This window comes from Crocodylus porosus, unplaced genomic scaffold, assembly GCF_001723895.1.
Source record: "Crocodylus porosus isolate Cpor-Errol unplaced genomic scaffold, CroPor_comp1, whole genome shotgun sequence".
In the NCBI taxonomy this organism is placed as follows: Eukaryota; Metazoa; Chordata; order Crocodylia; family Crocodylidae; genus Crocodylus; species Crocodylus porosus.
Window position 1 is genome coordinate 11,214,046 of NW_017728907.1, and position 18,468 is coordinate 11,232,513.

Here is an 18,468-nt window from a genome sequence, read left to right on the forward strand (position 1 = left end):
GGGGGGCTGGGACAGTGGGAGGGGGTCTTGTGACAGAGCCCCTCCACATGGCATGGGGGGCAGCAGGGATTGCCCCCACCGGGCAGGAGCTGGTGAGTGGGGGCTATTTTTTTTCAAAGAGCCGGCAGCTGGAGTAACCATTGAGAGAGGGTGGGGGATGGGACCTGTGTGATTTGGACATTCAGCCGATTCAGCAGCAGCTAAATCTCCAAAACAGATTCAGCCGGATTGATTTGGGACAGCGATTCGAATCACTGAATCACATCACTGTAATTGGCTGAATCTGAACCTGAAGCAAATACTAGCTGCTTCACACAAAACTACCAGGCAGTTGATTTTAAACTGTGGGTGAATCAGGAATCACACTTGGGGTGCAATGGCACCACTGCACCCCTTGGATGCACCCTTTGATTCCATCCCCCAGCTCAGCAATATACAGACTCTATAAAAGGGGCAAATAAAACAAAGTTTTAACTCACCTTTAAGCAGACTCCATTCTCATAAGACTGATGAGAAAGAGCATTCTTTAAATTACATTAGCCTCTTCTTCAAAACAAAGTTGTTACAGGTGGTTTATAGCATTTACTTTTCTGGGAAGGGGGTTAAAGAGCAGCAAGTGGTTGTTGAATTTAAGTGCTACTGAAAACTGTGCTATTCATATTAGTTTGATTCATTACCATCCACTGCCAATAAACTGGTTCCAGCTGTTTCCATTCCAGAAATGCTTCTAATCGAGAGGTTTCAGACTCCAACAACTGCATCAACTGGGGGGGAAAAGCAAAATACAAAAAATGAGATCCCATTTAGTTATCTGCACAGACCTATGAAGTGAAATGTTTAAAAATGTGTTGGGTCTGAATAATAATCCCAGACCAATGACAGAGCAGGACCATGTTCCCTCATATCACAGGCACTTTACACACTGACATTTACAGGGTGTAGAAGAAACTTATTTTATAACTGTTCCAGAGAAATATGAGGATTTGGGGTGTGTTATATACTTACACACTCATGTATATACACAGACCAATGTATTTTTAGATATATGGATGAGCCGTTCTTTATCTTTCTAGATAGGGCGGGATATCAATCCAAATACTACATACTACTATTACTAATATACAGATGCATGTATGCACACACATATGTATGTACACATATATTCATACATACAAAGACAAACACCTCCACCCTTTTTACAAATACAAATGTCAATGCATCTATTTCTGAGTAATGGAAGGAATGAGGAAGACTGTATCTGCCCAATGTGCCCTGACCACTATACTATTGTCTTAGAATGAACTACTGGGTTCAGAAGATTCCCCGTGCTTGAACAAAGGACATACTCACGGTTATTTTCACCCTTGCAAAGCTTTATTTAAGGATACTTGCAGAGGCAGGCGACAGAACAGAGCAGAGAGGACGGTCATCTCTGGGGCCAGGGGAACCATGTGGGGTGGCGGCTGCTGCCTAAGGCCAATGCGAGGTGACCGTCCTCTCTGCTCTGTTCTATCGCCTGCCTCTGCGATTATCCTTAAAAAAAGCTTTGCAAGGGTGAAAACAACCACGAGTACGTCCTTTGTTCAAGCGCAGTGAATCTTCTGAACCCAGTAGTTCATTCTAAGACAACTATGTGCAACGTTTCCTTCTTTGCAATTATCTTAGGATGCTGTAACAGAGGGTAGTACCACACATAATTCACTGAGAAGTAATGTAATCTCAGCTGTGCAAATATGATGCAGAAATGAAGAAAAGCATCACATCCATTACATGTTCTAGTCCCCAAGCATAAAGTACTCTCAGTGCATACGCACCTACAGGGTTTCACTTATAATTTTGAGAAGTCAAGGTGACACAGCACACGTTTAAAAAAAAGGTCTTTCTTTACATAAATTCCCGAAGTGCAAGTGCTTGTTAGCCACCAAAATTAACCACACCGTTCAGCCTCTGCATGCTGCTGCTAAGGCTGACTTTCTCATCTATAGATCAAACTATACTCCCTCCCATACCAACTATGATTTGAATCCGCCTGTTGGGTCCTCACTGTCCAACATATGCTTAAACCCCTTCTGTCCTTCAAAGCCATGTGCAGCAATAGCCCAACCAAAATCTAAGATGTGATCTGTAACAACCCTTCCAACATCTCCATTCTAGCAATCGTATAAACAATGACCTGCAGTTATTTCTAAGATCCCAAATTCTATGGCCTTTTCTATGTTGTTCCCATGTATGGAATCCCAGTAAGTAAAGCCTCTCACCTTGTTCCCTTTTCAAACCACTCAATCATTTTTTCTGTAACACTCACAAATAGTAATTGTGGTAGAGAAACTCCTGAAATGTTATGTACTATATTATCTGAGGCAGACTCTGTCTCCTCCTGCCTCTGTTGCAAGTAGGGATATAAATATTGATTAAAAAAATATCTGTTTAACCTGTTGTAATTACAACAGTTTATCAGCAGGGCAACCCCTGGCCTGGCCCACATGGAGCTGCTTCAGCCCAGGCTGAGGGGCGTCCCTGCTCAACCCAACACTTTCAGACCCCCAAAGTGCAGTGGGGACTCAGTAGCTCCCCAGGACCCCAGTTCCCCAGGGCTAGGCCTCATGATGAACTGGACAAGTGGGTCTTCTCTGAGCCTGGGTCTAGGTCCAGGTCTGAGCCTGGGTGTGGATGGGGTAGGCAAGCAAAGTAGGTAGGCAAAGCATGCCATGGGGCTGAGCTGCAGGTCCAGGGGAGTTGCTCTATGCCTCCTTACTTCCAGCTTGCCCATCCCAGGTGTCACCAGCAGCTGCAGCAACAGAAAGAAGAACATCTGGCTGGACACAGGAATGGGGACAGGCACAGCGATGCTGGGCTCAAGCCTGCAGCTCTGCAAAATCAGACTGGTGGGGGGGGACAGGTGCTGACCCCTGCGGCTGGCACCTGCCTTACCCTGCTGCAAAGGAAGAGCTGCACCCACCTGCTTGGAGCAGTGTGAGGAGCTAGGGGCCAAAGCATTGACAAGCCCCACCAGACAGGCAGCACAGCCCAGGAAGCTGTGGGTGGCAGCAGCAAACAATAGACTTTACCAGCCCACTGCAGCCATAGGTGTGCTGAGAGGGAAGGAGCAGACAATGTATCTCCAGCCCTGCGGGGGGGGCTTGTCCAGTGCTTCTAGGTGGGAGCCTCACCATGACACAGAGGGAAAGGTCCCAAACCCTACTCTCGTTGCAAGAACAACAAACTGCAGCAAGTTTTTATTTACATACCTTTTTATTTACATAATGTCCACATTATTAAAACGTTCTGCCTTCCAAGAGTGCAAAAACAAGGTTAACACTTCAAGAGCAATACACTCCAACAACTTTTTATTTACATAAAATCCACATTAAAGAAACATTTTGCCTTCCCCAAAAAAATCCAATCAAAAAAAAAAAACACATCTCAAGGTTCTGCTGAGGTTAAAGAAGCAACAACAACAAAAACAAAAAGCTGCCTCATAACTCTGTTGATGATTTGTGTTGAGAAAAATTAACATGCTGATATTCTCTGGTGTCAGTCTTAAGCACAACTGATTTCCAATAAGCCCAGAAATATAACAGTCATTCTGCTGGCGGAAGAACCTGGAATGCACAGGTAACTTAGCCAATTTTGCAGGCCTTGTAAAGCACTGTGCATTGACTTTTCACCACTCCAGCGGACTGCACTCTAATAAAGGGCAGGGCTCCCTGGAGTAATTCTCCAATACATTTTCTACTGCATTCTTGTCAAATTTTTTAGCATACTCTTCACATCCAAGCATTGCGATAGCACTCTTTTCTCAGTTTCCCACGTTCATTTCACTGCTGGCTCAACCACAGTACTCAGAGCTGCCTCACTTTCCAAGAATACAAGTTGCATAAGTTTTAATTTAGCAGCAATCTGGATAGCAGGCAAAAGAAACTGCAGGTGCTTGTGGCACGGATCCAATATGGAGCTATCAGTGCAGGTCTGTTTATTTTGGCAGGATCATTGGATTTCATGCAATGCTCCACAGTACAGCGAACAGAAGACTTGAAATCAGCTACCTTTCCACTTTCACCAACAGTTTTGCTTTTTGAGTGTTGAGAAAACTATTGCAAAGTGAATAAATATTTTAAATGGATGGTAAACATGGCTGTCGTGGCACATTTTAAAGTAGAAAGGACAGGTATCATATATTAATTGCCATTGCTCAACCATTTGAGCATCAGATACTTTTGTAACTAATGATCTGACAGCACCACTGTTATAAGCCACTTTTGCTTGACGAGTCTCTCAATCATTTCATAGGCTGAATACCAGCGAGTTTTATACAACTGGATCAAGTGGTGCTGCTAACCCTGAAGCTGTGTTTCCTTTCAAGTGCTCTAGCAGCAGTGATGCTGTGGTGGAAATGTACAACTAGCCTACACAAAAACATGATCTATGCTGCCAGAAAAGCCATCATTTATAGCTACCTGCAACATCTTGGCTAAACAGTTTACAGATTCCCATGCAATGTACCTTGGCATGTTGGTGAGCACAATATCGCTCGCATTATCATGCACACATGCTAAAACACAGCTTTCCAGATGCCATCTTTCTACAACAGCATTTAACTTTTCATCAATGTTTTCTGCTATATGTCATTCCAGCATACTTTCTGTCTATAAAATAGCTGATTGAAGCTCCCAGTTTTCAATGTAATGACAGGTAACTGTCACATAACTTTCTGTATTTAATGCTGTCCAACAGTCAGTAGTAAAAAGCTACTTTATCGGCTCTTCCCAATTTTTTCCGGAGAGAGTTCACACAATTTTTATACCACCTCTCTAGCTTTGAGGTTATAGTTTGTCTCCTAGGCACATGGGTATTTGGGTTCCACACAACTCTAAAATGAACGAAAACCTTTACCTCAACAACACTTAAAGGCAGTATGTCTTCACTTATCACAGTGCATAACAACTTGGTCAGTTTTTCAGCACACTCTGTATCACAGCTCCTCAAGCTGCCAGAAACAAATACCAACATTGTTTGTTTCTGATCTCATCTTTCACTTAAAATAGAGGGATGCTTCACCTTAAGATAAGTCAGCATTGCTCCAGTACTGTTTAGGTACCTAGGCTCTGTATTGTACATCTTACATTTAACAGCACCTTCTGTTTCTGTGAAATGATTCCACATGTGGCTTTGTTTCGAGAGCTCCACCTTTACCCTATTAACAACTCCATACCGCCACTGCTTCCAGACCGCATGAAAGTTCCAGTCCAGCTCAAATACCTTCCCCTCTGCTTCCCACCCCTCTCATTTTTAAGCATCTTTTTCAATTTTTATTTTCAGAATAGGGCTCCTCACAGCCCATGGCAGGCAGCCTCTGGCTTCCATGCTCCCCGGAGAGGAAGCTGAGCTGCTTTTCTTGTGGACCACAGAATAAGGAGGAGAAGAGACTAGTACCTAATAGCTAGACTCTGTGGACCATGGTGCAGACACTTGCAGCCTCTCCGCTGCCTGCTGCAAGCACCCTGGGCTCTATGGTGGGTGGCAGGGGCCTCCCAGAGCCCGGGCTGCTTGTGGCAGGCAGTGGGGAGGCTGCAAGTGGCTGCACTGGGTCCACAGGGCCTACCTATAGGTACTAGTGACCCCTCCACCTCCTGTTCCCCTCCTCCTCCCTTCTCCCTCCTGCCCTCCTTTCCTGCTGCCTTCTAGTTCCTGCTGAGGCTTCCCTTCCCCTGCTTCCCTCCCAGACTGTGCTCCACCCTGAACTAAATGATAACTGGTAAGCTAGAACTGGTTATCAGTGGGTTTAAAAGTTAAACAACTAAGTATTTAACCATTCACATCCCTAGTTGCAAGAGGAGTTGCCATTTGTTAGCATCAAAACACTTGCATGAACTTGGTAGAGGAAAAAAGTCTCTCTCACTATATTTTTCCATGTATTTTGGACTATATACAATGACCTAAATTTTCCATATGGGTGGCTCACCTTGAGTCACCTGAAAGGGAACTGGAAAATCCTCTGTATTCAGGCACTTGAAAAATGAGGAACCTTAAATCAATGGTCATTTAGAAATATAGTCAAATATGCAGAAAGCAAGAGGGCACAAGAAAGACAGCACGAGAGAATGAGACCACACACCCCATCATGAATGGGCAGTTACACAAAAAGCAAACAGAGATTCTTACAATACTACAAGGCAAAACAAGAGTTAAAAAAAGGGTGTACAAATGTTAGGACACTCACCAGCTTTCTGATCCAGACCGGAATTACGGTAAGAGGCCATTACATGAAATGAACAATCTCAACACCCCTAAACGTTGCTGGCAAGTTTTTAAAGAACTATCAAAACATTTTTATTTGATAATTTCAAAAGCTATCATTAATGGAGCCCTAATTCAATCTACTTAGTGCAAACATCACTGGTCTTTTCAAGCCTTGTTGCTTTCATACTTACTGCATATCATACCTGTTGAGCGAACTAAAAAAAAAAATTATTTGCTTTCCAATTTTTCCTTTCAGGTATAATCAACAGCTGAAGGAATGGGGCAGGAAAAAGTACTTTGAAAAAGCAACTGCTATAAGTTATTGACTGTTGGATCCAGAATACAATTTGTTATATCCTTGCTCACCTAGGTGATGCAGGGAGATATGACTTTCATCACAGATAACTGAGTCTGTCAGCTTCAAGATTCTCAGGAATGTTAACGGTGATCTGCAAAGGCGGGGGAAATGGGATTCTGCCCCTATTTAGTACTTTATGCATAAATCTTCACTGCAGACACTTCTGTAATAATTCCAGTTCCAGAAGACATACCCAAACTGGTTTTAAAAATAGCTAGCTCAGCTACTACTAAACAGCACAGTCACAGCTGCACTGCACTTGTTTCAAAACCTGCCCAAGAAACTGAATAAATAATCAGACTAAGGGCCTTGTTACACATTATTTTTAAGTGGCTCCTTGAGTTCTTAACCTGTCCACATATTAATACCTAAAATTAGTTTTAAGCACACTTTAGGTGCTTAAAGTTATGCCACCCCAGGGCAGATTTATCTCTGATCCATGTTACCCAGCTCATGTTTCACTAATGTGTGGCCAGTCCTCTAGATAAGCCACCCAAGTTGCAGTCCTCCAGCATTCCAGGATGCAGCACCCTCTCCTCCTCCCTCCTATTCTGCATAGACAAACTTTCCACCACACCCCCTGACCTCTACTGTCAAGAGGGCAGTTCTGGGATAAAACTAAATCCCCCTCCTGCCCCTGGGGATGTGACCTTCCCACCCCCCAAGGATGTAACCCCATGCAAACAGCCTGCAGAGCACATGCCAGCTAGCTAGGTCACAGGGCACAGACAGGTCCAGGGCTGGGATTTGGGGAGGGGGGAAATAAGGAAGGGAAATAAGGCCACCCTGGGAAGTATGATCAGCACCCACAATACCTCAATGGAGATCATTTACTTCATCTTTATTTAAAAAAAACCAAAACTTATTTTTATTTTATCCTTCAGTGTCTGACTTCCTTCATTCTACCTCCCATTTCATTACCTACCCCCATCCAATTAACTCTCTGTTTCCTGTTCCTGTCCCCCTACAATCCATCTCTCACACATGTCCACCTAGAGCAGGGATAGCAGTCAGTCCTGACTCACCAGCCTTGTAGTGGCAACTCACAACTACAGCTCCTAGTCAGGCCCCTACTCGCCAGTCCTCTAGTGGCAAGTCACAGCTGTGTAGGAGGGAGACAATCAGGTTTTTAACCTTAAGGTGTGACTGCTCTGAACTCCAGCTAGCACTAACACTGATCAACACCTGAGCAGCTCAAAGCGCAATGTGTAATAAGGCCCTAAGATCCATGTTACCATGGCTACATGACTCGCAGTCAAGGAGCCTCACCAGCTTGGATAGGTTGACACATACCCTTTGACAGCTAAACAGGGGGTTGAAAATTTGGGGAGTGGGATGCGGGAAGGGTTTTCTTTTGAAAGCATTTTTCTTTAAAAAAAAAAAAAAGATAAGAAAAGAAAAGAATCACAAAAATCTTGTCTTCCCCAGTTTGCTGGAGGGCTTCTTGGATATTTCAGAATACATATGTTGTTTGTTCTTTCATGTTACTAAAGGGCTGAGGGTGTTGAATCTTTAACAGTCTTTCTTTCTCCAGCATATTAATTAGTTGCTGGAGTCAAATGACTGTTAACAAAACCAAAGTTTTCAAACCAGTCCGCTACTAATCATTGCTCATGTCATATTTACACCAGTTCTTCTATCATTTTTTTTAGTTTTCAGGGTTCACTACAAGTTGAATTTCTAATGCAAAATTTATTTTAGATTGCTCTTTAAATCATCCCATTAGTCATATAATATAAGAAACTACAAAAAAAAGATTTTAAAAAAAATCTCATCTGCTTTTGCTCAGCTTGACTAGCCTGTGAAAAGTGAACATTTAATTCACCCACGAGCCACACACAGCTGCTCACTTTTCACCAATTCACAACCACCTCTGAAACATCTAACCACAAGCAACTCTCTGCAAGATGGCTTAAAATGTAAATCACTAATGTGATAACTACAAAAGTGAGCCAAGCAAGATAGCTTTCAAACCTCCAGGATTGTTCAGGGGGTAATCCAAGATAATCCACTATTACGCTTTCCATCCCTAAGGATGGAGTCACTGTTTTTGGGCTGCAGTATTCTATGCTATCCTTTATAGAGCTCTTCCAAATGTGTGATGTTACTGCAGCACAGAGAACAAAAGCAAATACAATGCAATAAAAGCAAGTGCTCCACAAATATCCTTGAAATCTTGTTGCAACAAGACATTAAATAAATAAAAACTAGCCACTGTCAAAAACATTCCCTTTGACAGGCAAGTACCTCTAATTCAAACTCAACAGCAATTGCCAGGTAATCTAGAGGCAGAGGTTATTCAATCACAAATATCTGCCCTCATCAGGTGAAGACATCCCCATAGCAGCCGATTTCATTCATAGAATCACAGAACTGTGGAGTCAGAAGGGACCTCGGGGGTTATCTAGTTTACCCCTGCATGAATGGAGGATGTGCTACTCTTATAATATCTATTCTCAAATTTAATAGAAATCTGTCCTGCTCTCTGTGACAACGAGGAACAATTGTTCTCTCTTTGGTCCCTGCCATGTTACATATATTACACAATTAACTGGTTAATCCTGCAATAAGTTTAGATTCGTCACACATGCAAAATAATTATCACACAATACACTGGTTAACTGAGCAATAAATTTAAACTAGCCACATGTGCAAAGTTATTATCACACCATAAAAATGTCCATCTAGCTATAAAAGAGCCAACCAACTACACAGTTAGTGCTTGAAAATGTGTAACAAGTTACAACTCTACAGCTGGTTTCTATCCGGCTTTAATTTTAACGCATAGCAGGCCCCTTTACGACAGCCTTTCAAATACCTTATTTTCTTGCATACCATACTACACCACCCCCAAATAACACATGCACCTTGTTTGGGGAAAGCAGAATGAAGTTAAAAAGTTTTTTCTTCTGGAGGCATGGCCAAAAGATGATTACATGAAGCATCTCACTGGCTGCCTTCTGCAAAAGCTCGTTTTAACCCTCTCACTGTCACTGCCAAATTAGCAGCAGCATTTGGCTGCTTAGCCCAAAGCTACTTCCAATTCAGTATCATCTGGAGGGGGATTTCGAAATGTACTCTGCCCCTGATGAATGCTGGCCGGAGAGAAGCAAAGCCCTTGACAACAATTACAGCCTCTCCATACTTCTGTTCCAGAGTAGAAATTAGCCTCCCTGCTTAAGACACACACCAATTTTGGAAGACTACTTTTCTGGGGAAAGGTACAAGTAAATGGTGTTTAAATACTACTATACTAACTACAGTTACTATTATAATATCTCTCTTCCTCCATATTAAATGCACCTAGTTCTCTCAACCTTGGATGCGGTTTGCATTCCAAACCTTTTATCACCATCATCACTTCCTTCTGGATCCTTCCAGTCTCTCCACTTTCTTCCTGAAACATAGTGTCCAAAACTACATACAGTTTGCCCATCTCTGTCTTAATATTCAAGACTTTTGTTGCTCTAATGCGCATTTCTCTCTAAACACAACTTGCATTTTAAAAGCCATTTGTGAACATTAATGCAAGCTCACTGCATAATGTAAAGCAGAAACAATTTTATAGTTGGGGTTTTCAAAGCAGACCAAGTCTCCATTTTACAGCTGATGAAACTAAAGCCCTGACTGCTTTTTTACATCTTTCAAAAATATAGGACTCCTCTAACTGCCCCTTAAGGCTGATTAGATTCTGATGAGGACGCTTTCATGTGTAATGAGCAGTAACTCCCCTGTTGCTCTGCAAGCCTTCCCATGCAAGTTACCTATTAAGTCATAAGTCTAAAAGCCCACGCTTAAGATTCTACTTATCCACCGTAATAGCCCAAAAGATGCAGTTGTAGTTGTCCTTTGTCATGGCTGAAGCATCTGCAGAAAAGTTCACTTTCCTTCATGAAAAGAAGTAAAAAATAAACAAAGCATATTTTTGCTTCAGATAGACTGAAAAGTAGAGGTAACATATGAAGATTTACTTCCTCTTTATATAAAACTGAGATGAAATGAACCTCAGAAAAAAGATTACTACCTTCCCCAGCTTGCTTGGGAAAGTGACTATCCCCAAACTACTTATCATGAGAGAAAAGTAATGACAAACGATCCAAAATCTGCCAACACACAATTTAATTATGAAATGTATTCCAACAAAACTCCTCTAAACTATTGCAAAAAAATCTATAACTGGTACAAATGTCTTACACCAGACTTACATTTTGCTTTCCTGAGAGGCTCCACAGAACCTTGCCAAAAACCCAAGGCCAAACAGAGTAGATAATGTGCTTCCATCTCCTCTACCAGAGAAGTAAGGTGCCAAAGTATAATTCCCTGCATTCAGTGCAAGCTGACTGAACAGCTCACTGCACATTTGGGTCTCAGAGGGCTTAGGAAGTCAACTGAGAACAACTCTTTGCTTTTGTCTATATTACAACCCTTTTTGTTTTTGAAAACAGTTAGCCAATATTCCCTCAATCTTTTCTTCATGAGACTAAATAATCCTAATTCTTCCAACCTTTCTAATTTTTCCATGTCTTTCTTTCTATTCAGCATGATGCTGAAAACTGGACACAGTATTTTAGGTGAATGAGGCTTCATCAGTGCTGAACAGAATGGGAGAATCACTTCCCTTGACTTGCATGCAACACTCCTATTAATACAACCCAGTCCACTATTGGCTTTTTTGCCACAGTAGCACACTAACATGTTCATCTTGCAGTCAGTATAACTACCAGGTTCTTTTCTGCATCTCTTCAACCTACTCAGTCATTCCCCATTTGAATGGGCATCTGATTGTTTCCTCCTAAGTATCATACTTTGCAATTATGGTCACCAAATTTCATCCTATATATTTCAGAGCTTTTTTCCAATTTAATAAAGGCCATTTGGAAACCTAATTCTGTCCTTCAAAATGTCTGCACCCGCACCTAGCTAGGTGTCATCCACTCATTAATGAAGACATGGAACAATTCTGGGAATAGAACAGAGTCTTGGGGAACCCCATTTGATACCTTCTCCCAGTTTGACTGTAAAGCTATTGATGACTACTCCTTAAGCATTATTATCTAAACAGCTATGCACATACCCATCTTATCATAGTCTCATCTAAACCATATTTCCTTAGCTACCATATGAGAATATCATAGCATAATGTTAAAAGCTTTATTAAAATGCAGGTATAGCATATTCCCTACTCTCCGTACATCAACAACGCCTATCACTTTGCTATCAGTGGACACTGTATGAGTTAGCATGACTTGCTCTTGAAAAAGCCATGGTTGTTCATATGTATCCTGATATCCTCTATAACTTATTTGGGCTGGAGGGCCACTTAAGGAGTTTTGGTGAGCTGTTGTAGGCAGGACAGAGAGGGAGGGGAGCAATTGATCCTATCTGGCCTGCAGGAGTCTGAGGAGGTGGGGATGCATCCTGTGCCACTCTGCTCTGCTGCAGCCAGGGCTGGGCCAAGCCATGGAGCATGCAGCCTGTGCTTATCTGATAGTTGCATTTTTTGTAAAGACTAACAAAAAAGATGTATTAAAAACTGAATTATTAGTTATTATTAGTTTCCCCTCTCCATTTAGTACAGGACCTACACTTTTTCTTGGCCTTCCTCTTAACCCAAACATACTGGCCCTTACTGCTAACGTATTTACAGAATGCTTTTTTTCTTGCATATTATACCCCTTCCTAGCTATGTCACAGTTTTAGTCTTAGTCTTTCTGATTTTGTCCCTGCATATTTATATTACTGTATACTAATCAACTGGGAGTGTTTAGAGCACACCTAATTCAGAGCACCAGCACTAGAGATAGTGGTAGTGCCCACATTTTGCATAGTAGCTTTCTGGTTAGAGCACTCGTACAAAAAACAGGAGATTTAAACACGTATCTTCCATTTACCAAAAAGCGCATCCTAATTGTCAAGCCAAAGAATAATCTGGAAATGAACCTTTCACTCTTCACCCTGAAGCACAGCTATTAAGAAGCTAGGTCGAACCAGCAAGAGGGAGGGAGCATGAGTGTGCAGTCCAGTAGCAGAGATGTGACTGGGCAGTTCTGTCCCCTGGGCAGTGGTAGCACAACATGGCTGTTGCTGTTTTGGTACCCCCCACTTCCTCCCCATCAAAGTTGGTATCTGGAGCTGGCTGATGCCCTGGTTGCTCCTACTGCCCAGTAATAAGGATCATTTTTTTGGGAAGTGGCAGCCCTCATTTCTGTTATCTGTTCTCTGAATTGTTTGTAATTTTCATACTAAATAATAGTTGAAAACATCCTCTGAGGTCAAAGGATGGAACAATTCTCTTCAAAGACAACTCCACCATCAATTCATGGTGGAAGGAACACTTTCAACAGCTTCTGAACTGAGTGCCTCATGTCAGAGGTAATACAATCCAAGTCATTCAGCAATATCCCACTAAGGACTACCTCACAGATTCACCAACCCATAAAGAGACCTTGAAAGCCACTAAGCAGAAAAACAATAATGCTTGTGGTCCTGATGAAATACCAGCTGACATTTAAAAGCATAGTGTAAAAAAGCTCTCTCATCAAGTATATACCATTATTCTGAAATTCTGGAAATGTGAACAGATTCCCAGTGACTTGAGAAATGCCAGAATCATAACCATATTCAAGAAAGGAGACAGCTTGGATTGCAACAGTTACTGTGGCATTGCACTCCTGTCCATAGCTGGGAAGATCCTCACCCAGAATCTCCTCAGTAGATTCAATCCCCTCACAGAGGAAATTCTATCTGCCTCTCAGTGTAGTTCACACCACCCAGAGATATAATAGACGAGATTGTTGTTGCTAGATTGTACGCCTACAGAAGTACCACAAGCAACACAGACATCTTTACATGGCCTTAACTGACTTGATGAAAGCCTCTGATTCAATCAAAGGAGAGGCACCATGAAAGACCCTGAAGAGATCTGGATGTCTGCCAAAATCTCTTACCATCATCAGACTTCATGATGACATAACAACAACCATCATCCTAAGCACCAGCTCAGAAGCGGCTCCTTTCACCATTAGAACTGAAATCAAGCAAGGATAAGTGAATGCACCAACACTTTTATCCACCTCTATCACAGTTATTCTGCATTTCATTACTGATAGACTTCTATCTGGAGTCAGCATCCCGTATCATATGGGCAGGAACCTCTTTAACATCAACCAGTTACATTCCAAACCCAAGATAACCGACACCTCTGTGGCTAATCTTCAGGGTGCTGATAATTGTGCTTGTCTGCCCACTCAGTTGAAGAGCTCCAGGTCATTCTCAACTGCTTCTGTGAAGCATATGAAGTGCTTGGACTCACTGTCAACTTACCGAAAACCAAGATACTGTACCAACTTACTGCTGATCCACATATTACAATTAAAGGGCAGTTCTTGGAAAAAGTTGAGTATTTCCCCTACCTGGAGTAGTCACTTTTCCCAAAAAGTAAACAGACGATGATATTTGACACCAAATAAAATCTGGTAGTGTTGCCTTTGGATGTCTCTGAAATGGTGTCTTCAATGATCATGAAATCAGCACTTAAACCAAAGTTCTCATCTACCAGGCTGTTGTCATCCCTACCCTGTTGCATGGACATGAAACCTGAACAACTTACTAGAAACACCTGAAAGTCTTGGACTGTTACCATCAGCAACATCTTCAGAAAAATCAGTTGAAAGGACAGAAGAATAAATGCCATTATTCTGGCTCAAGCAAACGCCACAAACATTGAAGCCAGCTTTATATAGTACCAGCTCCACTACACAGGACATAGCATAAGGATACCTGACAACCAGCTCCCAAAACAGGTTCTATACTCCTGACTTGCCAATAGTCACCACTCTAGAGGTGAGCAAAAAAAAGAGATTCAGGTTCATTCCGAAGGCCAATCTGAAGAAATGCAATATTAACGTCAATACCTAGGAGACTTGAGCACTGAAATATCCCTGACGGTGCTGTGATGTACTTATGACACGGCATTGACCCTTTCAACCTTCGCTATGGAGGCAAATAGGCAAGACAGACAAAGAGAAAGAGCTGTGACCCAACATTGGCAGGATCCACTCCTTCCTTTTGGAACTGGCCTCTTCAGTCATCTCTGGACTCACTAATGACTTCCCTATCTACTGGAAGACTGTCATTGTCATATCGAGAGACTGCCTATGATGATGAGTAATTGAAAAAGATAAAAGAAAAGCCTGAGAGCAAAGACCAAACCCAGGACTTGCCCTTCTCAGCCAAGTGCCCTAAGTGCTAAACTACATTCAGGTTTCCTCTAGGTTGCTCCCCTTTTGAGATGCAAGAGATACGGCATTGACTCTCCTCAAGCTGAGGAGGGCCTAGGTACCCAGGTCTCCCATTTTCTGGGTGAATACACTAACCATGAGGCTATTATGCAAAAGTGGGCATGCCTATCTCCAGAACACTAGGTGGGGTCTGGAATAGCAGTCACCTGGACAAAGGTGCATAATACAAAGCCCAAAGTCAGGCAACTAAGTTTCAGACTGGTGGGTGTTCAGACAACCTCCTGTGCTTAAGTTTCCTTCTGGCTAGTTCCAGTCACCTCCCCTTCTCAGTACCTGGCCTCTCTAAATCACCTTTTGGAGAAATCCACCACTTCCCACTAGGCACTTAGCCTGCTTTCTATAACTTGCCCTGCAGTAGCCAGAAGCCTACATTTTAGATCCAGCAATGTTGAACTTGAGGCACCTGTGAATTTTACTTAGAGTGCCAAGAAGCCATAATCATTAAGCAGGTGCCCATTATGTCAAGAACTGTAAAAACACAGAACCTACACCAGAAAGTTTACAAGAGAACATATAGACATGTGGGGAATACATACAAACAGTGTGACAACACTCACTTGTGAGAGAGACCTGAGGAAAAATGTCTTGCATTCAAAAGCTTGGTCTGACTTTATTCCAACTAAATAGTTGCTCCAATAAAATATATCACCCTAATAAATCCTTGTGTCTCACAATATTAGCGAGCGTAATAGGCAGCAGTCATAGCACTTCAGTAATCTAACCACCACCTACTTTTCTGTAGATATCATAGCAAAGGAGAATCTTAATAAATGATGTACAGAAGTACAGTGAGACACTGTCCTCTGAGATATTTATGGGGAGCATGAGAATAACATCAGAAAATGATTCTGGAAGCCAGCAAAGGGCATATTTTTTCTTGCGACACAAATCTTTGGGTCAGATCTTGCAGGAATAGTTCTACTTCATGAGTCACAGTTTTATGTTACACTTGAGGAACAGCAGCAAAAAGAACATCCCTGTTGTTACATATTCATTGACAAAGCTATTTTTTCATGGGAATGCTCCTCTATGAGCTCTATATCTAGGTACTAGGTTTCCAGACATTATGAAATTTTAAATGACTGTTTGCAAATCAGGGATATTATACACTCCTTACGAACACTATCTGTTTGCCCCAGAACAAAAAAAAAAAAATCACCAGGCTCCGAAAACTTTGAAGGAGATATTTTCATTGTTTTGTTTTAGTCTATGCTTGCTCTAATGTAGGGGTTTCAAATTCTAAGGTGGCCCCATCTGGTGTATCCTCACTCGGCATCTCCTCCCCCCCCCCCCACTGCTACATGTGTCAGGGTTTTTTTCCCACTTTCCTCAGAAGCACTGGGTGTTGCCTGCAGGCAAGGCTAAGATTTTGATGGGGATGTACCAGTGCTCCTGCTGGGACTAAAACTTGGAGGTTCCTGGCTAGAAGGTTTTGCCCCTCTTCTCAGGGTCAGACCAATAGACACATTTGGAGTCAGGAAGGAATTTCACTCCATGGTCAGACTGGTATGGATTGCGGGAAAAGTGGGGGTGCCTTCTTCTGCAGTGGGGGATGGGGATGGAGGGAGGAGGGGAAGGTGGGCATGACCTTCTTGCTTGAATCTCTCAAATGTATTTTAACAACCCTAGCAGCATTTGGACACTGGTCACCACTGCCCCCCCGCTTTACCTGTGGCATATTACAGTGCTATGCCTTGTTATTATGTGACAGGGTTGACTACACAATTTTAATAATAGGTTAGACAAGGATTTGTATAGGCTGGGATGATCCTGCCTCAGGCAGGAGGCTGGACTAGATGACATGTGGTGGTCTCTTCTAGCCCTACTTTTCTATGATTCTACAACTTCTTTACTTGCAGTATTTTTGTGCATGTAACAAAAATGCAAAGTCATAATCTTTTTCATTGAATTTTTTATTTCAGTATTTTTACTGCATTTAACCCTCTGTCCTCTTTTCTTGATTTGACTGTGAGGGGTTTAATAAACACAACAGGAGTTCAAGGTCTTTGTCTATAGCTATTGACTTGTATTCAGGGAAAAAGCAGTTTTTCTTAAAGTTGGACCAGGAAACGTGGGATCAAATTATAATTGGAACAATGTGGTACAAAGGGAACTGTTCTATTTTTCAACTCCAACCAAAGCATTATTTAGTGGCCAACCTAATTTTAGGTGCCAACTAAATGCAAGAGGACACCAAAACTGGAAACACAAGACCAGATTTCTTTTCTTATATATAAGCCAGTTTTGTGCTTCTGTTACTCCATAAACCTCAAAGAGTTGTTTCTGTTTTACTTCTGTCTGAACAGAGAATCAAACCTCTAGTTAAGAATTTGAGTGACAAAGATCATCTGTATAAAATATAATTGTGTATTTGTGGAGGGCTTCGGATAACAGATGTTAAAAATGAGACTGAAAGAAAATGGAATTTAAAGCGAGCAAAATGAAGCATTTAGGATATAAAAATTGTAATGTACCCTTTACGTTGATAGGCAATGAGCTGGAATGTACTAACAATGAAATTGACTCAGAGGAGAACTAACGGATTTGAATAGACCACTTTTCATTTTGACTTGTTTGCTATGGATGCCATCAATTACCCTGTCAATGATTCCACAAAAATTTAAAAATTATATGATGCATATTAAACAAGCTAGGTATGAAAAAGGAAACAGTTACAAAACGTATGGAGCGTAAGATGTGAATTTTAATGGATGTGATAAAGCCAAACATGTGGCACAATGTAAATGGAAATGGAGGAATGCAAGCCAAAATCTTCCAAAGGGATCAGTGATTTTTAGATTCTTTCCTTAGGATATGTGAAAGCCCAATTTCCAGACAGTGCTGATCTCCCTCTTCTATAGAATGTATCACTATTCTATAAGTGATATATCTATTCATATACTCCAAATCCAAATCATTACTTACATTAGAAAATCTTGGCATATAGTTTAAAAAGATACCATCAAATTAAGTCAAGTCTCTCCCTGGAAAATGTTCAGTGGATACAAATTTCACCTGTACAACCAAACAGAAGAAAAAGAGAAATCCTTCTTTTTTTCTATGATGACTCTGTGCATATTTATCAGCAGTTCATCTACATTTAGTGTTACTGTTTTCCTTGTATAGTCATTCAGTTCCCTCCGTGCTCGTGGGTCATTCACACTGCAAAAGGGGCAGGGGAAAGAAAACTCATCTATGGAAACAGAGCGCTAAAAAAGCAGAAACTACATCTATGTCATTTTATGGATGTGGCTGGATTTCAGGTTAACAGTGCCCTTTAAACTATTTACATCTACACCAATGGCGATGTGTGGGGGATACAAGGGGGTGCACATGCACCCTCTGAGAGTACTGGTGCACCCCCAGACAGCCAGTGCTCCCCGCTTAGGTGACGGGCAGGGGAGGCAGGAAGGAGCGCACCCCGTGAGTGCTGTCCAGGGTGTGGGGGTGCCAGGAGAAGCGCCGCTGGCACTTCCAGGTGCCCCACTCATGCTTCCCGGTCAGTGTGATCAGCCACAGGGGACCACCCCCCCCAGTCAGTAAGATGGCACCAATCAAGGCTTGGGCATG

At 42.1% G+C, this 18,468-nt stretch overlaps 1 protein-coding gene across 1 annotated transcript in view; it reads right to left on the reverse strand.

The window, feature by feature from the left end:
• Window positions 1-18,468, reverse strand: part of CUNH14orf80 (chromosome unknown C14orf80 homolog) — a 144,188-nt gene that overhangs the window by 57,312 nt on the left and 68,408 nt on the right. The window contains exon 6 of the mRNA XM_019530573.1: window positions 678-764. Within this exon, the coding sequence (XP_019386118.1) occupies window positions 678-764 (87 nt within the window). The remainder of the gene's footprint in view (window positions 1-677; window positions 765-18,468) is intronic.